The sequence below is a fragment of the Panthera tigris genome, chromosome D3 (assembly GCF_018350195.1).
Source record: "Panthera tigris isolate Pti1 chromosome D3, P.tigris_Pti1_mat1.1, whole genome shotgun sequence".
NCBI classification, from domain to species: domain Eukaryota; kingdom Metazoa; phylum Chordata; class Mammalia; order Carnivora; family Felidae; genus Panthera; species Panthera tigris.
Genome location: NC_056671.1, coordinates 85,936,507 through 85,959,297, shown reverse-complemented (window position 1 = coordinate 85,959,297; position 22,791 = coordinate 85,936,507). Strand labels below are relative to the sequence as shown.

At 41.0% G+C, this 22,791-nt stretch overlaps 1 protein-coding gene across 10 annotated transcripts in view; it reads left to right on the top strand.

Moving 5' to 3' along the window:
• RTTN (rotatin) overlaps positions 1–22,568 on the top strand; it is a 167,513-nt gene extending 144,945 nt beyond the window's left edge. For 6 of the 10 annotated variants that reach the window (XM_042961735.1, XM_042961736.1, XM_042961737.1 and 3 more), the window contains 8 exons: positions 890–987; positions 2,260–2,337; positions 6,014–6,140; positions 8,881–9,083; positions 12,274–12,541; positions 19,986–20,089; positions 21,211–21,280; positions 22,165–22,565. In XM_042961735.1, coding sequence (XP_042817669.1) covers positions 890–987; positions 2,260–2,337; positions 6,014–6,140; positions 8,881–9,083; positions 12,274–12,541; positions 19,986–20,089; positions 21,211–21,280; positions 22,165–22,250 — 1,034 coding nt within the window. In that variant the 3' untranslated portion in view covers positions 22,251–22,565. Of the gene's footprint in view, positions 1–889; positions 988–2,259; positions 2,338–6,013; positions 6,141–8,880; positions 9,084–12,273; positions 12,542–19,985; positions 20,090–21,210; positions 21,281–22,164 lie in introns of all 10 variants that reach the window. The other 4 variants (XM_042961734.1, XM_042961732.1, XM_042961731.1 and 1 more) reach the window with 2 other exon arrangements.
• The last annotated feature ends 223 nt before the right edge of the window (positions 22,569–22,791 follow it).

Below are 22,791 nucleotides of genomic sequence, written 5' to 3'. Positions count from 1 at the left end.
AAAAAGAGTTGTTTTTTTTCCCAGACAGAAACACAGTGAACATGTATTACTTTTAAAGTAGAAAGATGATATATGTAGATTATTTTTTGAGTAATGATTCTTACCCTAAAGAATATATAAATAGTAGAGGAGCTTTAAAAGTAACACATTACTCAGCGTCACGATAATTAAATATTAGTAACCACCAGCACATATTGCGTACTTGAAAAAAACACATAGTTTTTGATAGTAGTAACAGCAGTGTTAGACTGTTGTGTATTTTCACATAAGTTTCCCTTGGAGAGTTTTGTGATTTCTCATCTGTGATCAGAGAACACAGGTCTTCGAGTTAAAGAGACTAACAGCAACATCGAGTCCAGTCATTTCTTTTTTTTTTTTTTTTTAATTTTTTTTTTTTAACGTTTATTTATTTTTGAGACAGAGAGAGACAGAGCATGAACAGGGGAGGAGCAGAGAGAGAGGGAGACACAGTATCTGAAACAGGCTCCAGGCTCTGAGCTGTCAGCACAGAGCCTGATGCGGGGCTCGAACCCATGGGCCGTGAGATCATGACCTGAGCCGAAGTCGGACGCTTAACCGACCCAGCCACCCAGGCGCCCCAAGTCCAGTGATTTCAATGGTGATTTGCTACTAAAGCAAATTATGCATACCTCAAAACATAAAGTCGATTTTAGGAGTATTGTAGTATAAATTGAAAACATTGAAATTATTCAGCATTTTAGTTCTCTTTCATTTCCTCTGACTTATTAACCCCTCACTGAAAATACCAAAGTGAAGTTGGTCAGAAATACAAAATGTTGTATTTTAGTTTGGAGAATTTGATATATGTGGTTTCAGCTTACTTGGCAATGGAACATCTTTTTTGGTTGTCTCGGATTTTCTCTCTCAGCTGATCTAATAGACAGCTGCATGGAGCAGATGAAGCACATCAGTGCACAGCTGAACCTCGATTCTCTCAGGCCCGGGAAAGCAGCGCTGAAGAAACAGGTAACTGCGGGTCCCGGATGCCCGGGATGGATGGAATGGCACAGAGACCATCACTCCAGTGTCCTGTGCTTATTAATAACACCACTCTTGGGTGGAAGTGGGTATCCAGTTTGGAAGAAGGGTGTAGTTAGATAGATTAATGGGATTTCTACATTAGCGACTTTGGGCTTGCGTGTGTGTGTGTGTGTGTGTGTGTGTGTGTGTGTGTGTGTGTGTGTATAACTTAATTTTCACTTGAAGATCTTAAAATGAGATTTAGATATTACATGTTTTTGTTACTATAAACGTTTTGGAATGTGCATGATGTTTTGCCAGATAATTTTTTTTTATGCTACAAATGAAGATATTTCTCTCAAAGCAAGCCTAGGTTCACTAAGAATGACATATAACTTACTAAATTTTTCTGTATGCCAGGCCCTGTTCTAAGCATGTCTTATTTGTTATGTTGTGAGCACTCAGGCCAACACAGTCATATAATTAGGAACTGATAAAACCAATAGTTGCCCTATATCTGGGCGGTTTTGAAGCTGTGCTCTTGATCTCTATTTATTTTCTTCCATGACTTTTGAATGTCTCGAGTGTTGAGTCTGTTTGACTCATGTTCAAACTGCATGTCATGTAAGCTCAAAATAACAGTTTTTATATAATAGTGATGATAATAATAAATGATTAATAATTAATAAAACAAAAAGATCTGCCATACAGGCTTATTCAGAAGATGAATGAGTGTGTATTTATAAATTTATAACTATAAATATTTATGTATATAGCTAAGACCATTATAGGAGCAATCTGTGCAATAACTGCTTTCTGTTGCATTTTGTAGGAAACCAAGAAAGAGTCTTATTTAATAATTGTATTGATGAGGGGGGCTACATGTTTGTCAGTTTCTTTTCTTGCCTCTTTTCCTTTTTCCTCTCCAGGCAAAGGCTCTTTACTTCATCATTGAGAAAGTCAGCCAACACCTGATATGATTGAAAACCAGTCAGTACCTGCTTCACTTTATTGAGATGAAACATGGAGCCTATTATATATCTCAGTTCCTCCATGCTTGATAGAACAGAAATAGCTTTTTTGTGGCAGATGCACTTCTTGAGATATGGTCATCTTTCAGAGATCATTAGCTTGTCAGTGCCCTCAAAGTTATGGTGGTCAGGTGCAGTGAGAGCACACTGGCATTGTAATGTGACCCAAAGGGGAAGGCATTACTCTGTGTAAAAAGTGGAATATGCCATTGTGTTCACATTTTTAAACTGCTTTTTGTTTAAACAGGAGGACGGTTTTATTAAAGAGTTAAGCATTGCCATGCAGCTCCTAAGAAACTGTCTTTATCAAAATGAAGAATGTAAAGTAAGTAGAGCGATATTTCAAAATTTCAATAGTGATGCTGACATTAAAGTTTCGTTTTTATATGAGATAATATAGGAAGAAACATGAAAAACTCTTCAAATGTTTTTAGATGCACTTGATTGGTCCTTAAACTCCTTGTTAATTCTCAGAAATAGATGCACCTTATTCTTCAACATTGATGGCATTTCATGTTCATATCAGTATTTTAACTTTATCACTGAAAACTTCAAGCAGCTAAAGCAAATGAGTGTCTTTCTCTACGGTGGCACATTTCAGTTGCTTTTTACTAAGATGGAATGCATGTTTGTGTACGTCCAATAAGGCAGAGTTCTAAGAAAATTTTAAGTGTATTTATTTTGAGAGAGACAGAGAGAGTGAGCAGGGGAGGGGCAGAGAGAGAAGGGGACAGAGGATCCAAAACAGGCTCTGTGTTGACAGTGGAGAGCCCAATGTGGGGCTTGAACTCGTGAGCTATGAGATCATGACCTGAGCTGAAGTCGGACACTCAACCGACCGAGCCCCCAAGGCGCCCCAAGGCAGAGTTCTTTCAAAGACAGTTGTCAGGCAGCTCTCCAGGAAATAAGTGGAGGTGTCTGTATCCATAAGGAAAGAGGAAAAGTGTGTCTCTCGTTTGGGTAGAAAATACTGCTGTTGCTGGGCCCGGCCCTGTTCACCTGGGGGAGCTTCACGGCCAGCCCTTCTGGCTTCTTGTGCCCAGTGACTCCGCCCCTCTGCCTGGGAACCATCGAGATGTGCTGCTGTGTCTGTGAGCATTGGTGCTGTCACTTAGAACACCGCGGTAGGAACTGTTAGGCAGGTTATGGTGTCTTGGGTGCTTTGATTTGCTTTGTCATAGTGATACAACACTAGTTTTCACAGAGAAATACTGTGGGAAATGAATAAGAGAAAGATAAATTACAGGAGTTTCATTTTTAAAAAACGTTCTTGTCTTTTTTGCTTTTACTTGTGATAAAACCAGAAAAAACTTATCTGGAAAAAGAATATTTTGAACATATTCCTTAAGCTGTGTTAATTTGTTAAAGACACATTGCTAGCAATTTACATTTCAGAACAACTTGAGAATTGTTTATACATTTCACCAAAATTCTCAATATATGAACTCTTTACTCAAAATTTACTAAATTTGTGATCCATTATGCTAAATAATGTGCTTGCAGCTGGATGTAGTTGATATTAATCCATGACACCTTACCCTGGGAATACTCTGGAACCCCTTCCAGGTCAGCTCTGCTTATATAGATTTATGAGGTACTAGCTGGGTACTGAAATACAGTGTTCACATTTGTATCACATTAGCCATCTATGAAAAGTGTAATCTCTCAATAACTCAAAGCATTTTTACATTTCCAAGTTGTTTAATAAGGAATAAATCCAAAAAAGAGCATACAGATTGCTCTTTGAGTATAAATACAGTCCTGTGGGGAAAGATTCTTAATTTCTTTTCCTGTTCCAACTTCCTGAGGAGTATCACATGCTCCCGGTACTAACCGTTGGGTACGCTTTGGTAATTCACCAAGTCACCCATGGCTGCCTCACCCCGTTGTCTGTATACATGGGACATTAGGGGTTCCCATACTGGGAAGATCATGGTGGCTGGAAGGTAAATGAACTGTGGGGAAGGTTAGAGGTCGGAGACTGTAGTAGTCAGACAGGAGGTGATGAGCCCCGAATTGGGGCAGATGAAGAAGGAAAGGAGGGTGGGGAGATACTGAAGAGAAAAGAGAAATGTAGAGTGATTTCCAGGCTCTACTTTAATGCAAGTGCGCATAATAGAGTAGACTGTAGGCATGAGCGATTGTAATGTTCAGGTTCACACATGTTAATATAAAGGGTCTTTGGGACATCCGGGTGGAAAATGGCCGGTAATCAGTAGATTACAAGAGTCTGGGGCTCTGAGCAGGATAGAGGCGGGGGATATTAGGAGTTAGCAGTGTAAACTGTTGAAATTTCCCAAGAGAGTATATACGAAAGCCTAGGTCATATCTGTAGAAACTAAACATGGAAAACAACTGGGATGGGAGTGCTGGAGAGCGTTTGGAGATGTTCCAGGACAGAGAGGCTACGTGGAAATGAACTAAGAGTAGATCTTTAATAGATGCCACAGTGCTGAGGGTGGTCTTGGTAGCACTGTCAGGACAGAAAATAAATTGAACTAAAGCTGAAGATTAACTGAGAGATGGGAAGTGAAAGCAGTAAGAACCTTGGTCATGAAAAGCAGCATTAATAATTTAGGACTCACAACATTAAAGGAAGTTAGTCTAGACTGTTTGTTTCTCCTAACATGTAAACTGCTTGATATAAACAGAAGTGAGCAAACTGGGGACTAGTTGTTAAAGGGACAGGAAGAAGAGGACTGATTGATGGATGAAGGTCCCTGAGGAGGTGGGGAGGCTGTGTTTCAGAGGACAGATGAACTTCCTGACCACCAGCAAAGGAACACCTCCTCCGCACTTCCAGGCAGGAAGGATGAGTAGATGAACAAACAGATAAACTAGGTGGACAGAGTGGTAGAGACGGAGCTTATACATAATTACTTCTGTCTTCGTCATCGTGGGGCTGTGTTCCAAGCTTATGAAGAGTGGGGTGAATAACTAACACTGGGAATGACTTCAGAGCTTATGGAGAGGGTTGAACACTGGTAGTAACTTCCCACTCTCTTCTGCCATTGATGCTGCATAAAATTGTATAGGGTGTGTGTATTTAATATAAATACCTACATGTGTGCACATAAGGTCTATGAATTACCTAGTAATTCCTGTTCATTTAAAAAATTGCTCATTACTGCAGACAGATTTTTTTTTTAAATTTTTATTTATTTTTGAGAGAGAGAGAGAGAGAGAGAGAGAGAGAGAACATGAGTAGAGGAGGGGCAGAGAGAGATGGAGACAGAATCTGAAGCAGCTCCAGGCTCCAAGCTGTCAGCACAGAGCCGGATGCGGGGCTGGAACTCACCAACCATGAGATTATGACCCAGGCCGGAGTTGGACGCCTAACAGACTGAGCCACTCCAGCGCCCCACTGCAAATAGATTTTATACATAATACCGTCCTAGGGGTAACTGATCTTTGTAATAAAGACTATGAATTACATAAGAATTTATTGATTTGACATAGTATTTTGGCTTTTACTATATTCCAATTATTTATAGATAGTACTCTACTTCTGATCTGTCCACACTTACCAGCGTATACACACACACATAAACACAGAGGAGAAAGAAGGTGGAGGGGAGAACTCAGAACTGATCAGAGTGTTTTCTTAACCAGAAAATCCCATTTCTTAATCATTTTAGAGTACTTATGAGAGTTTATTCAATGTAGTGAGATATCATTGTCCTGTTTAATTTACATGTTTAGGAGCTGTTTTGGTGTTTTTTTGTTTGTCGGTTTCTAACATTTCTTAGCTAAGTTGTATATTGTGGTCACCCCAGTGTTAAAGGCACTTCCTGAGACTGGTCAGGCTCATGGTCAGGGCAGTCCTGGGCAAGGTGCTAAATCTGTCTGCAGGATTCTTGTGCCAGCTTGCCCTAACCGGAACAAAGATAAATTCAGTTTTTGTCTCCTTATATATTGGTAACAAGTTTTTTTTATTTGATTTTAATTTTGTATTTTCATATGTGCACACTAATACTGCCTGTATTTCTTTCTCACAATAGGAAGCAGCTCTTGAAGCTCATCTGGTCCCTGTCTTGCACTCACTCTGGCCTTGGCTTTTGATGGATGATTCATTGATGCAAATTGCCCTGCAGCTACTCTGTGTCTACACTGCAAATTTTCCAAATGGTAAATAGATCCCAATTCTGCCTTTCAGTAATAAACTAAAATACTAATTTTATATAATGCTGTGAAAATGAACTAAAAAACAAATACACAGTTTGAAGTGTTTCTCCTGCTTACAGAGGGCATGTTGGTGAGAGGGAAACTTTCTTATGGGTGTCACAAGATACTTTAGTATGTGTTTGTGCAGCCAGGAGGACTCATTAGGCAGCTCAGGGAATAGAGAGGGAGAAACCGACCTGGTTATATGGCAGTGGGAAATTGAATTTCATAGGGAAATCGAGAGAGTGAAAATTAACGATGTAAGACCTTAAGAACCAGATAAAGGTTAAAACTTTTATGGACTCTAGAGTAGGAGCTGGTGTGATGAAAGGTGGCTCTAGATACAGTGTCCCCATTGGGACACCTCTTGTCACTCCCTCAACACATGTTTTACTGAGAAGCTGCTGAGGGCCGTGCAATGTTAGAGGCCGGCAGCTAAGAGTGAGTGAAGGCAAGGGTGGAGGTGATGGAGAAGAGAGGAGAAGGCACGAAGTTAGCCATTCGAGCTGAGGGAAAGCAGGCCTGCCCGGGAGGTGGAGTAGGACTGCTGGCAGCAGTCACGTCCCCGTGGAGAGTCGGGGTCGTGCACGTGAGGTCCGGTCACTACGTGTGTGTGCTCTCTTCCGGCCGCCATCCAGCAGCTCAGCGGCTGGTTCTTCAGTTGTCAAAAGATGCACAGAGAAAGGACGGGAGCTCAAAACAGCTCAGAGTCCATCCGCTCACTCCCATGTGGCAGTGGGACGTGGGCCTCTGCCCCGCTCTGGGCCGTCCACTCCTGTAGCCCCCGCCGCTCGTCTCTGGCCAGCAGGGCCCCGTGACATCAGCAGACCTTCAAGTTGTTAACTCCTGAACTTTCACTGTGGGGCATGGAGTGCGCGGCAGCGCAGGTGGTTTTGTTTTCGCTCTGCCTCCAACTTCCTCGTCCGTACTTCTGCTTGGACGGTCTCCTCTCGCTGAGTCCCTCAGCCACCACTGCTGGTGGCTCGGCCCATGCAGCAGAGCTGTCTCCTGTGCCGTGTGGGCACCTTGTCCTTCTCCACCCACCTTCCCTACTTAGTTTAGGGCTTAGGGAAGTAAGGAGGGAAAAAAAACCAATTGCTAAATATTGAGTAAAAGAAACATTTTAAATCTTTTGAAACTATATGTCACTTTTTACTTAAAATTGTTGTAAATATGAGATTGTGGTTAGGTTACTAAATGGGAGAAGAAACTTTTTATTTTCCTATCTAGTTTGTTTTCAAGCAAAACTCCGTCATTTAGTGGATCTAGTGGAAACCTTGCTATTTGGATACTGCGATTTGGTGTGAATACAGGCAAGACCACTATATTTATTTGTGTTTACTTGCCTTTTATGACTTTACTTTGCAGAATGTATTGGATTCTCATCTAGTGATACTTAAGCTAGCCTCCTTGCATGGACTGTCATAACTTAATTACACTTAGATTTATGTTACAATGCAGTAAAATGAATTTCTAATTCTTATATGGTTGGTTTCCTCCCTTGATAAATCCCATACGGTTGTTTAATTTACTGAGAAAACACTGGATTCTGGAAAACCACTTGACGCTTCTGGCTCTTGCTGCTTGTGAGCTGTGTGTCTCTGAACAAGCCACTGGCTTCTCTGAGCTCTGGCCTTTATCTAGCATACATGGCTGGTACCAAACGTCCTGTGGACACACCCCAGGATTATCGCGTTCCTCCTTTTCTTTTTTCTTGTGTAAAATGAAGGCATTGGACCAACTTACCCCCATTTCTAAAATTCTCTTCTTCTGCACAGGTCTTTATTTAGATGTATTTTTAAGGAACTATTTAAAAACCTCTTATGCATATTTATTCTTAAAAAATGAATCTAGGCACACCTGGGTGGCTCAGTTGGTTGTGCGTCTGACTCTTGATTTTGACTCAGGTCATGATCTCACAGTTCGTTGGATCAAGCCCTGTGTCGGGCTCTGCGCTGACAGTACAAAGCCTGGTTAGGATTTCCTCTTTTCTCTGTCTCTGTCTGTCTCTCTCTCTCTCAAAACAAACAAACAAACATTAAGAAAAAATAAACCTAGTGTTTTAAAATGCCCTTTTGAGGGGTGTCTGGGTGGCTCAGTCGGTTGAGTGTCTGACTTTGGATCAGGTCATGAGCTCACAGTCTGTGGGTTTGAGCCCTGCATCGGCCTCTGTACTGACAGCTTGGAGCCCAGAGCCTGCTTTGGATCCTGTGTCTCCCTCTCTCTCTGCCCCTGCCCTGCTCATGCTCTCTCTCTCTCTCAAAAATGGATAAACATTAAAAAAAATTTAGATCATTAGACCCTCAGTGAGGACAGCAAATCCATTAGGCTGTATGTAGATGTCAACACTAGCCTTCCCTGCTGATTTGCAGTTCATAGATTAGTGGATAAGTCATTGAATAGGCAGATATGCTTCACTACTTAGGTTTTTTTTTTTTTTTTTTTAAGTTTATTTATTTTGTTAGAGTGCATGCGTGCAAGCAGGGGAAGGGCATAGAGAGAGGGAGAGAGAGAATCCCAAGCAGGCTTCATGCTGTTAGTGTGGAACCTGACCCGGGGCTCAAACTCATGAACTGTGAGATCATGACCTGAGCCAAAATCAAGAGTCAGACGCTTGAATGACTGAGCTATCCAGATGCCCCAGGTTTTTTTTAACTAAAATAGTAAAACTAAGATGACATTATGATAGGCTATGTTTTTTCAGGTTGCAGTTCTCTTTGTTGGTCAAGTTGTGGGCCATATCCAGTTCAAGCTGCCTATAGAGGAGCGCCTGGCACCTCTCTGATGGGGTGTATCCTGAAGTTGGCTTCCCAGATGCCTCTTGAGAACACTGCAGTTCAGCAGATGGTTTTTATGTTTCTTTCGAACCTGGCCTTGTCTCATGACTGTAAAGGAGTAATTCAGAAAGTAAGTACTTAATTTGTCCTTCATATCTTAAAAAAGAGTAGAATAATCCTTCTAATCAAGAACATGTATGAAAAATCTAGAACTCAGTTTCTAGGATTAAATTATTATGATTTCAAGACATTGTGTTTTAAAAGACTGTGAAAGGATTAAGGGGTTCACTATGTTTAAAGCCAATTGATAGATGACACATGGAGAGGATAGGCTAGAGGATGATCATTACACTTCCTTTCAGTTTATCTTCTTACTTTTGGATCATATTTTACCTCTCTCAAAAATGAGGGGTTTAGAATTAGAAAGACAGCTGTCTTACATTTATTTGAGATTATACAAGTCCTGTCCGGTCTTTACATAGACCAAATGGAACAGTAGCGATCTCAGTTCAGTTTACATAGTCAGAACAACGTGTGAAATGACAGCCATCTTGCCCTGCTTAGACCGATGTTATCAGTCCTCTGGGACTCCAGTGCCAAAACTTGACTTCTTATCACTGATTTTTAACCTAGGGTACTTTACAAGGGATTGAATGAGTTAAACAAATTGTAATACACATGTTCAGTGAGATTATATTTAGATATGTATGACCAGAATCCCTAATTTGGAAGATCCTGTACATTGTGAATATGATCGTGTCTATTATTTACGAGTAGTACTTTGAGTGTTTTTGTTCCCTTTATATGGAGGCCAAGACAAATTATGAAAGTTGACAGTATTCACGAGAATTGAATCTCCGTTTCCTCTCCTGTGTCAGCCCCCCACCCCCACCGCCTCCAGAAAAAACCCACATAGACTGCAATCTCCAAATAAATAGCAGTTTTACTAAGGAACAATCTTTTCAGTGGTGGGTTGGAGCTAACTCAGGCTGACTCATGAGTGTCATTGGTGATTTTCAGGAATTCTGTGACCCAGTTGACATCACCGTGCTATCTTGAAATCAGCCATGGTGGGAGGGCTCACACTGTATAAATTGGCAAAAGGTGCAATCAGGGACCCACTATCCCACCAGAACCACAGGTGGATATACACGTCACGCTGCACTGGATGTCTGTGGCCCCGTCCCTACACGTGTGAGAGCACGGGCCGGGGGCAGTGCTTTCCCCAGCTCCCCTCTGGAGTACACGGGTGGAATAGAACAGGAGCTCCCGAACAAGTTGCCGATCTCGGGTTTGACATGGGACTTTGAGCAGGAGACCTTCTCTCTTTAAGCTTCAGTTGCTTCATTTGAAAACTTACTGGGTTAAATAACATGATCTCTAAGGTGTCCTCCACTCTCAATGCATGACTCTGTTTCTGTACTCAAGCATATATCGATACGTATTTCATGCGACTCTGTTTCAGGTGCAGCTCAGTCAAGTTGTTTTTCCTCTGCTCTAGTTAGGAAACCCCCGAGCCTTCCTCTGCTGCTCTGTTATAATGAGCCCTGGGTACTTAACAGTTCTACCTCTCCGTTACCCTGCTATGGGCATTAGAAGACATAACCAGCACTTTTGTACAACAAGACTCTAAAGTGTCTGGTTTCTCTCCACCATGTTTCTCTACATTCCACATGGTATAGGAAATTGTCTAAAAGCATCTTTAGCTCCAGCAAAGAGAAGGAATGCCCATAGTATGTTTATACTTGAAAGCACTGCCATATGTTTTATCACTAGTGTCCACTCCAGATCTCCAATATCATGGTAGAATGTAGCTGAACAGGAAAGGCAAGGGATAAATCTAGAAGGTGTCAGTTTGGACTGAGCAATGAGAAGTAGGTGTGAGTGACAGTGCAATGCAAAGTGGGCATGTGGTTTCACAGTTTACTTGTTGCTTGGGTAATGTTGCTAATATTTCTGTAGCTAATTTCATTTATTTTTTTTGTAATTTTTACTTAAATTCCATTTGGTTAACATACACAATGTAATAATAATAGTTTCAGGTGCACAATATAGTGAGTCAGCATTTCTATATCCTTTCGTTTTTAGACTCAGAATCCTTTTAGGTAACAGTATTAAATGTGTTTAATAGATTCAAGCCAACATCTTGATTTAGGTGCAGGAGAACCCAAGAATAGGCCAGAATAGATTATTAAGCAGGAGAGAGATCTCCTATCTCTATAGCCTGGTATTCCAGACAGTTAAGAAAGTTAAGTGATCACACTTCTGTTCTCCGGTCAAAATATCCAACTGATATTTTTGATACCCCTCTATAAGTTTACTAGGGTGGCATGTAGCCATGAGAATTTCATCTGTAATGATAAGCAGTGGGGGTAAAGTGAATATATGATATACATGTAGATTATTTTATTTTATTGTACTTTTTAGAGAGTGTGAGCAGGGGGCAAGGCAGAGGGAGAGAGAGAAAGAGAGAGAGAGAGGAAGGGAGGGAAGGAGGGAATGAATGTCAAGCAGGCTCCATGGTCAGTGTGGAGCCCGATGGAGGGCTTGATCCCACGACCCTGGGATTATGACCTGAGTCGACATCAAGAGTTGGACGCTCAGTTGTGCTTTAAAATTTTTTTTAATGTTTGTTTGTTTATTTTAAGAGACAAAGTGCATGCAAGCGAGGGGGGAGCAGAGAGCGAGGGAGAGAGAGAGAATCCCAAGCAGGCTCTGCACTGTCAGTGCAGAGTGCACATGGGGCTCAATCCCATGAAGTATGAGATCATAACCTGAGCTGAAATCAAGAGCTGGACGCTTAACCTGCTGAGCCAACTAGGCTCCCCCAGATTTTTTTTTCATTTTTAAGCACACTTGTAGCTATAAAGATTCCGGTCTGCTCAGTACTACTAGAGTTGTTAACTGGTATCCAAGACTGACTTGGGTTTTGTTTTCTTTTTCCTCCCCATAGGATAGTTTTTAATGAGTAGCAAAATTGCCAGAAGGCAGGCAGAGAGAGAGAACTCAGGAGGCCTGAAATAATCCCCAACTGGAATTATCCATCCTAAATAATTAAGAGTTGACTATATGTAGTTAGTTTATCCATCGTCAGGAAAGAATTAGTAAGAATTAAAAATTTGAGCACTATTTTGTTCTCCTTAATTTTTTCACTTATACCTGGAAACAGTTTAGATGGGAGTATTTGGAAGTTGTTAGGAGGAAGGAGAAATTAAAGTTGGGAAAAGAAGAGCAGAATGCTAGTTAATTGGTCTCCAAGGGACAAAGAAAATAATGAAAAGAGTCAAGAAGAAAATAATATTCTCTCTGTTTATCCACAGAGTAACTTCTTACAGAACTTTCTGTCTCTAACATTGCCAAAAGGAGGAAATAAACATCTCAGTAATCTGACCATTCTTTGGTTGAAGTTACTCTTGAATATCTCACTTGGAGAAGATGGCCAACAAATGATCCTGAGGCTGGATGGCTGTTTGGACTTGCTTACAGAGATGAGCAAATACAAGCATAAGAGCAGCCCGTGTATACCTCTCCTTATTTTTCATAATATTTGCTTCAGTCCTGCCAATAAGCCCAAGATCCTGGCTAATGGTGAGTATTCACGTCACACACACACACACACACACACACACACACACACACAGACACACACACACCCCCATTTATACATGTGGTCATTCGTACAGTATTCCATTTAGAGTAAAACACAAAATGTTTTATAAGTAATCTGCCAACTATTTGTTAAGCACCACTGTGTTCAAGGCAGTGTGGGAGGCAGAGGCCGTTGGAACGAATCAGGTGTGACCCCTGTCCTCAGGGATGAACCAGACATGGCTCCAGCTCTCCAGGGGCTGCCAGGAGTCTTGCTGTTGGTGGCTGCACTGGATCCCGGAGGTGGTAGGGAGGAGGAGCCTGGCGTGGGCGCTCTCTGGCCTCACCCTGACTTCTCCCATCTCTGTTCTCCTGGCTCCCCTGGGTCTTTGAGCAGGTGCTGCGGTGTCAGTGAAGCCTCTTCAGACCAACCTGCCAACGTGATAACCCCCACATCCTTCATCCTTCTTCCTGCCTCCCATCCTTCTCTCTCTCACTCTCTCCTCTCCCTCCCTGTTGACATTACCACCAGGTGAGATACTATATGTGTTTTTGGCATATATCTGTTCATTCCTAGTCTGCCCACACTAGAACATTAGCTCCTAGGAGGTCAAGAGGTTTCTGTCTTTTTTCTTCACTTGGCATCTAGAATTGTGCCTGTCACTAGTGAGCATTCAGTGAATATTCAGTGATTGAGAGAGCTCTTGAGTAGGCAGGAGAGTTCAGGATCCAAGACCAAATGGTGAAATTAGCCTTACAGAGACCTGATTCTCTGAGATGTAGGACAGGTGGAGGTGAGGATTCAGAATAATTTTGAAACAGAAAGAGGGAAATGGAAAGGTCTGTTTCTACAGCCATGTGCTGTTTCTGTGAGTAGAGTGTGACATTTATAGGGAGGGAGTTTTATAAGGAGGCATCGCATTGTTTGGGGGAAATAAAAAGAGGCGGGCTCTAGAAATCAGTTTATAAACACACATGAAGTGCCTGGAACCATTTATGGAGCGTAGTGGCTGCTCCAGATGGGCTAATTGTGTTTTCCTCTCATGTTTTGTACTTAGTGTTTTCTTACAGGTGTTTTCCTGTGACATGTGGAGTTTCTAAGTGAGTGTCAGTGATTATGCTTATGTTCTCCCGTGTGTGCTGGTGCTTCTCTTTTTCTGATAACTATTGGATAGCTGGAAATATAGGGAAAGATTTTAGAAGCTCAGTCAGCTTTTAACGTAGTGAGATGAACTGTGGATCTGAGCTCTGCTTTTCCATAGCTCCTCTACGGATGCTGTGCTGGCCACCGTGGGCTTGTGCCTCAGCCCTTGGTTTGGTAGAGAGGGATAATGATAGGCCCTGCCACATAGGGCAGTGAGGTAGCTACGTGAGGGATCTTTTCCCATGCCTGCTCTCATCTGTTATTCTTTCTCAGAAAGTTTTTTCTTTGGGGACTACTCACTGCAATTTTCTTACTAAGAGAGTTGGAAAAAGGACAGCTTAAGGGAACTCAAGGAGAAGTCTGCATTTTCCCTCTGGATTTATTTTTAGCTTTTCTTTGTAACAGTGATGCTCTCTCTTCTTCCTTAGCTTAAAGCACATGGGCAAACTTTTGGTAAGAAGGAGCTTCCTCAGCTCCACAGACATGACATCGGGGCCTCCAAGGCAGGGATAAGAGGCAGCAACTGTGCAGTTTTTGTATGGATCTTTGGAGGCATGTCACAGGCCTTTTCCCCTTGGGGATCCAGAGGGAGGGCTTCGCAGAGGCACCTAGCTTAAAAATCTACCATGTAAGACTGCATAATTCTGATAATTAGTGCCCAAACCTCTGGTTTTGATGGTCAGGAATAGAGTAGGTTGTGAGGCTTGGAAAAATAGAGCCAGAGTATTCCTTGTTTCTATAAATGTCAGGCAAGGTCTGTTCTGAAAACAACAAAAATATGCTAGATAAAATATATCAAAATTTACCTTAAAGAAATTGAAGAACTGAAAAGATAGTGGGAAACTCCCAGGCCCATTTTGATTGAAAGTCTGTGCCTAGAGAGACACAAAATATATACAGGAAATGTGCATTTTTTGTCTTGAGGACATTTGCCAACATTGTATGCTTGGCTTTTGTTCAGGCATGCCAAGGAGTCAGGGAAATACAGCTGAGAGTATCCACGACAGGGGGAGTTTGGGGCCATCTTGGCTGTATTGTGTAAACCCCAAAGACCTAGCCTCTTAAGAGAAAGACGAATCAAAATTAAATTGGTCCCCAACCCACATCCAGGTGATTATAAAGAAAAGAAGAACAAGTGTGAGAATGGGCACCACAGACTGCTCCCCACAGCTCTGCACCCCACAGATGCATAGTCTGAGTGGCCTATGACCTGGTTTGAGCCGAACCTTGATCGACAGTGCTTCTGGGTGCTTAGCAGAAGCAATCTGCCACTCTGATGGAGGAGGACAAGTGCACACTAAGCCTCAGAGAACCTCCACAACTAATTTTTCAGAAGTATTCACTAGTATACAGTTAAACGTGACCAATCCCATCGGGAAACATGGCAACATGAGGAAGAACCAGCAGGGAGAAATATACCAACTTATCTGCCTAGGCTTCAGATATTATAATTATAAAACACAGATTTAAAGATAAATTTAGTTATACCATATTTAGAAAAATAAGTGACAAACTTGGGAATGTTTGCAGGTGATAGGAAAGTGAAAAATTGAAAGATTTGAAATAATAGCCAAACAAATTCTATAAATATTTATGTACCCAACATGGGAGCACCCAAATACATAAAGCACCTACTAACAAACATAAGGAAATAATCGATAGTAACACAGTTATAGTAGGGGACTTTAACACCCCACTTACATGAATGGACAGATCATCCGAACAGAACTTCAACAAGCAGACAGTGGCTCTGAATGACACAGCAGATCAGACGGATCTAACAGGTATATTCAGAACATTCCATCCTAAAACAGCAGAATATACATTCTTCTCAAGTGTCCGTGGAACATTCTCCAGAACAAATCCTATATTTGGCCACAGAACAAGTCTTAACAAATTCAGAAAGTTTGAAGTCCTACTATACATCATTTTTGACCACAGCACTATTAAACTAGAAATCAGCCACAAGGAAAACTCTGGAGATTTACATGGAAGGTAAATCATATGCTACTAAACAATGACTGGAACAACCAGGAGATCAAAGAGGAAAGCAAAAATCCATGGCGACATATGAAAATGAAAACACCACAGTCCAAAATCTTTGGGATGCAGCGAAAGCTGTTCTAAAAGGGACGATTAGAGCAATGCAGGCCTACCTCAAGAAAAATCTCATGTAAACAACCTAACCTTATAGCTAAAGGAGCTAGAAAAAGAACAAACAAAACCCCAAACCAGTAGTAGGAAGGAAGCAATAAAGACCAAAGCAGAAATAAATGAAATAGAAACCAAAACAGCAGTAGAACCGAACAATGAAGTCCAGGAGCTGATTCTTTGAAAAGATCAGCACAAATGTGCTAAACCTTTAGCCAAATTCATTAAAAAAAAAAAAAATGAAAGAGGGATCCAAATGGAATCAAAAATAGGATTAATAACAACTGATACCATGGAAATACAAAGAATTGTAATATTATGAGACATTATATGGCAACAGATTGGACAACCTGGAAGAAATGGACAGATTCTTAGCAACATAGAACCTCCCCCAACTGAATCAGTTAGAAATAGAAACTTTGAACAGACTGATTACCAGTAATGAAACTGAATGAGTTATTAAGAACTCCCAATAAACAATAGTCCAGGACCAGATGGCTTCAAAGGTGAATTCTACCAAACATTTAAAGAAGAGTTATACCTATTCTCAAACTATTCTCTGAGGCCAGCATTACCTTGATACCCAAACCAGATAAAGATACTACAAATAAAGAGAACTATAGGCCAGTATCTTTGATGAACATAGATGCAAAATCCTCAACATAGTATTAGCAAACCGAATCCAAGAACACGTTAAAAAAAATCATTCACCAAGATAAAGTAGGATTCATTCTATTCCCGTGTTTCAACTATGATTCAGTATGTGCAAATCAATCAATGTGATATCACAGCAGTAAAAGAAAGGATAAATGCCTTACAATCATTTCAATAGATGAAGAAAAAGTATTTGACAAAGTATAACATCCATTCATGATAAAAACCTTCAACAAAGTAGGTTTAGAGGGAACGTACTTCAATATGATAAAGGCCATATATGAAGAACCCACAGATAACATCATGCACAGTGGTGAAAAACAGAGCTTTTCCCCTAAGATTAGGAACAAGACAAGGATGTGCCCTCTCTACCACTTTTATTCAACATAGTACTAGAATTCCTAGCCACAGACAAGAAAAAGAAAAAGCGTACAGATTGGAAAGGAAGTGAAAGTGTCACTCTTTGCAGTTGACATTATGATATATACAGAAAAGACCATCTCTACTGGAACTGATAAATGAATTCAGTAAGGTCGCAGGATACAAAATCAATATACAGAAACTGTTGTGTTTCTATACACTAATAATGAAGTAACAGAAAGAGAAATTAAGAAAACAAGCCCACTTACAGTTGTGCCAAAAAAGAATACCTAGGAGTAAAAACCAAGGAGGTGAAAGTCCTATGCTCTGAAAACTATAAAGATGGCATCCCTAAATGTGTAATTAAATCAATTATACTAAGAAGAAAAGTAGTAAGTAAAACTCATTTCCTACTTATCTAGCTACATTTTACTGTTATCTTTTGGGGTTATTTATATGTGTTTGTAGGTGCTCACTTCATATCTATTTTAATGTGCCTTTTTTGTAACCGTGTTATATCTCACAATGAAATGTATTTTTAAAAACTTATCCTGTTGCATCATCAGTGGGGGCATCACATTAATTGATCTATGTATGTACTTTATTAAAAATGCTTGGCGTGCCTGGGTGGCTCAGTCGGTTGAGCGTCCGACTTCAGCCTCAGGTCATGATCTCACAGTCTGTGAGTTTGAGCCCCATGTCGAGCTCTGTTCTGATGGCTCAGAGCCTGGAGCCTGCTTCTGATTCTGTGTCTCCCTCTCTCTGCCCCTCCCCTGCTCATGCTCTGTCTCTCTCACTCTCAAAAATGAGTAAATGCTAAAAAAAAAAAAATTAAAAAAAAAAATGCTTAAGAGGGGTGCGTGGGTGGCTCAGTCAGTTAAGCTTCAGACTTCAGCTCAGGTCATGATCTCAGTTCGTGAGTTCGAGCCCTGCGTTGGGCTCTGTGCTGACAGCTCACAGCCTGGAGCCAACTTCAGATTCTGTGTCTCCCTCTCTGTCTGCCCCTCCCCACTCTCATGCTCTCTTTCTCTGTCTCAAAAAAATGAATAAACATTAAAAATTTTTTTGAAAAAAATGCTTAAGAGATAGTAACTGGTAGAAGGAGTTATTATAAACTTCTTTAGATCAGGGGTTATATGCTAAGTTTAGTACACTGTATTAAAACATTTGATGGTAGGGGCGCCTGGGTGGCTCAGTCGGTTAAGCGTCCGACTTCGGCTCAGGTCATGATCTCGCACTCCGTGAGTTCAAGCCCCGTGTCGGGCTCTGTGCTGACACCTCAGAGCCTGGAGCCTGTTTCAGATTCTGTGTCTCCCTCTCTCTGACCCTCCCCCGTTCATGCTTTGTCTCTGTCTCAAAAATAAATAAACGTTAAAAAAAAAAAAAATTAAAAAAGAAAAAAAAAACATTTGATGATAGAGAAACACATGGGAATCACCCTTTCATTGGGTGATGTGCCCTAAGAGTACGAGCTGTCACCTACAACCGCACATAATGAGTTTCATTGGGTAACTATTTATATAGGCTAATTATGGGGAAGTTATGGGAAAAGCCAGGGAAGCCAGGGAATGGGGAGGAGGTGGGTGGTAAGGAGTAGGGGCTGGTTGGCAGAAAGTTCAGCACTCTGTGTACCTTCCACACTGTCTCTTGATGGTACAGAATTCACTTTATGAAGTTTTTTTTTTTGTCGGTAAAAGATTTAAAATTAAAAAAATAAATAAATGAAATAAAAAAATAACAACTAAATAGAATCACCTAAACAGCATTTTTGTTGCTTTAGTTACAGAATCGTTCTTTAAAAAATTTTTTTTAATGTTTTATTTATTTTTGAGAGAGAAAGAGAGAGAGAGAGAAGGGGGGCGTGGGGGCAGAGAGGGAGACACAGAATCTGAAACAGGCTCCAGGCTCTGAGCGAGCTGTTAGCACAGAGCTGGACTCAGGCTTGAACTTGTGAACCACGAGATCATGACCTGAGCTGAAGTCAGACACTTAACTGATTGAGCCACCCTGGTGCCCCAAGTTATGGAATCTTTCATCCAACTGGTATTTATTGAGCCTCTAAAATACACTGGCACTGTGGTTGGAATATTTATCAGTGAGCAGATATAGACTCTGCCCTCAACCAGGTTACCATTTAATTAGATGCATCCAGTAGAGGGGGGAGTGGTTAGAGAGAGAGAGAGGGTTCCCAATAACAAGCTCTGAGCATGTGTTTCTCTGAGTATCATCAAATGTTGTTTTTTTTTTTTAATTTTTTTTTTTTTAACGTTTATTTATTTTTGAGACAGAGACAGAGCATGAACGGGGGAGGGTCAGAGAGAGGAAGACACAGAATCTGAAACAGGCTCCAGGATCTGAGCTTAAAAATGGAACATGCTTTTAAACATAGATTTTAGAGGAAAAATAATTTGATACAATAAAATATATAAAAGTTAGTAATAAGATAGGTTCATATACTTTTCTGAAACACCCTGACAAATCTCCTTGGGACTGGACTTCTCTGTGTCTTCCCTTAAAACGAATAGTATGCTGCAGATAACTTGTAAGTCTTGATTTCACAGTCTGCCTAGCTATGCAAAAAGGGGACACATCTTGTGTGTTGATATGCCTTTAAATCACTGTTTCCTCTGACACATAAGTACACAAAAGCATTTCTCTAAAATGTTTAGTCCTTTTTTAAAAGGCTTAACTAATCTGGTATTTCTTGATTATTGTTTTATATAGTAACCCATGCTGTTGATGTTTGTATAATGGTCTTTATAATTTATCATAAGAGCACATCTGTTTTCCTGCACACCAAAATGTGAACTATAATTGAACAGCTCATTTATACAACTCTTTGTATAATTACTTACTTCTGCACTATTGTTGTTTAAATGAATGTGCCTTTGTTGAATTAGGGCCAAAAGAATTAGGCTGCCATGACTGTTCTGTGCCCGTCATGAAGATAGTTTGTTGTAAGGTTGTCCTCCCACGTATGGTTTACCAGATTGTTTTTGCCACAGTCTAGTGATACCAACTTTGTATGTATTCTGATGGGGGCAAAGGGAGTATCTGACTAGTCCAAGATCAGAATGCATTGTGATGTCTGGGACTGAACTTTTGTTTTTTTCCCCCTAATGTGTTTATTATTAGAAAAAGTCATTAGTGTGCTAGCTGCCTGTCTGGAAAGCGAGAATCAACATGCTCAGAGGATTGGAGCAGCTGCGCTTTGGGCTCTGATTCACAATTATCAAAAGGTCAGTTTTTAAAGTCATTGTTCTAGCCAGGGGCAAATCCAAGCCTCTGAGAGTGCAGCCAGGGGCGCCAGAGGAGTATCAGCTACATTTTAAACAACAACAACAACAACAAAACGAACTCAAGGACCTTATTGTCTTGTGCATTTATACAATTAGTGAGCCATCAGTTGAAATCATTGTCATTTAATTAACAGGATGTCTCATTTCAGAAGGCTGTCTGTCTCTTTTGGGTGAATTCTCCCTGTTGGTATAACTTGATTTGGCATATTGATGTAATGTTAGTATAGATCATTTCTGTTAAAAGATGTATTCGGGAAAAATATATCCTGAAATAAAACCAAATAACGAAGTTTTATCCAGCTGTGTGATTCCTCTTTGTCTAGCCTGTGTCGCCGCTGAGTTTTGAGAGGACCCGATTCCTGGAAGGCTGCAGCACAGGGCCGGCCGCAAGGGAGCGATAGCAGGTGCAGCCTCGCACTTGCCCTCTCTGGCCTTTGGTCTTCTCTTTCACTGCAGACATCTCGTTCCTGAGAGAAGTGCCCTTGGGTATCTAGCCATTAAATAGTGGCCAGTGACAGACAGCGTTCCCATAGACACCGTCCCTAATGGTGCCCTCTCAGCTGATAGTCCCTTGTCTGTGCTGCCTGCTCTCCCCGCTGGCTGACAGCACAAGAGGCGAAAGGCTGTGCTGTCGCTTTCACCGTGTGTCCCCAAGGCTTAGCACAGGGTTTGGCACTTTACGGTCACTTAGTAAATATTTGTTGACCACCTGGTACCGTTTGATATATTTTAATCTGAAATCTGGGGCTTGAGGGAATATGAAATATTGAAACCAAGACTGAGTCTTCCTTTAAGACTTGAGATTAGGAGAGAAGGGGTAAAGGGCAGGGCAGGGGACAAAGAACTTGGAGCAGCAGAGAAGAGTCAAGTTAGAGAGGGAAGGATGTGGGCGACGACCCAGGGGGATGTGCTTCTGTCTAATCCCCCTGACCACATTGTCGTGCTTCATGATAATCTGCTCAGTGCTTGCGGTCAGCAGTGGTGGCTTTAGTACTGTAGTGTCCTGATCCTTGGCGTGTGGGAAGAAGTCTGATTCTTGGGTTGCTCTATGTTATCTCCAGGCAAAAACAACTTTGAAAAACCCATCAATAAAAAGAAGAGTGGATGAAGCATATTCGTTAGCAAAGAAAAGTAAGTTTTATTATGAAAGAGATTACAGTTAACCTTGGAAGCTATTCAGTGAATTCTGTGATTAGTGAAATACTTGGATAGTTCACGGCGAAAAGACAGTTTTCAACACTGGTCCATGCTTTTCATTACGTCACCTTTTAAATAATAAAATGTTTTGATAGATGAAGGTTTGAGATACAATAATTTCTTGAAACATGTCTGTGATCTTTCTCCAACTCCTTTTCTTTTTCTTGCACTAAATGTCCTTTGCCAGTGGCTACCGCTGTGCCGTAGTGTGTTCTTAGGTGATAAGAGCTGGGCCCAATTAGAATTGACCTTGAACAGAAAACTTTGATCTAACATCAGGGAGTTGAATTACAGTCTTCCGAGAATAGATCCCATTGCCCTTGTATCCTCTCAGCCCTGTGATGTGATCATGATATGAGGCAGGGTTTTCTTTTCACAGTTCGTTTTTCATTTTAAGTGACACAGGTTTTCAATGAGCATTATTCTTTGAACACTTTTTTATGCTAAGGCACTGTACTGTGTCCTCCTTGTACTGTACGGAGTCTTTTAGTTATTAGTTTGTGTTAGTTATTTTGTTACTAATTAGTAATGAATTTTTTTGTAGTCTGATTCTTTATAAGTGGTCTATAGTTTTTTTGGTTGGTTTCTTGCTGTGACCATGAGTTTCTAGAGGTACCGAGTAATTGAGTTATGTCAGAGTTTAGGCATTAGGAGGGATGGGGCAAAAAAAAGAGCAAGGCGTTCATTCGGTATTATAGGTAATGGCAGCCATTATGGAAGTACCTTGTTTAAAAAATAGGTATGAATTCTGGCCGCTCTTAAGTGCAGTACTGAGTTTCATAAACTTACTCTTCCATACTCTTATTTTTCTCTTTCAGCTTTCTCAAACTCAGAAGAAACCCCGCTAAATGCCTATTATATGAAATGCCTCGAAAACCTCGTTCAGCTTCTTAATTCTTCCTGAGCACCGTGAAGGAGCCCGGAGGCTGACGGCCACCCCAGGTGAGCCCACCTTGAAGCAGACTCCGTGTAGCAACTCTTAGCTAGAGACACGCTGAGTCTCTGCAGGGTGCTGTGCCTTCCTTCCGGATGAGGAGCAGAACGGAAGACGTCCTCGTTCTGCCCCTTTGTACTGGCTCCGTGAGAAAGAGCAGCCGACAACAAGAAGATGATAAAAAAAGAGGCACAGGAACTTTTGGGAACATAAACATTTTTACCTTTTTTTGTGCAATTTGCTTTGTAAAAATCCTACTTAACAGTTATTTAATAAAGTATTTTTAGAAACTGAAAATTGACTAATAATTGCTGCTTGCAGACTTTGATCAGCATCATGAATATGAATTGCGGTAATTGGAGGAATTACTAATTCTGATTTCCTTTTCTTCCTTAATTTATTACATGGAATCTGACTCTTGTCAATACAGATCCTTGTTTCACAAACTTTTATTTTGCCCAGGGCATCTACATTGGTGAAGAGATACTTGCATGTAAACGTCTATGATTTT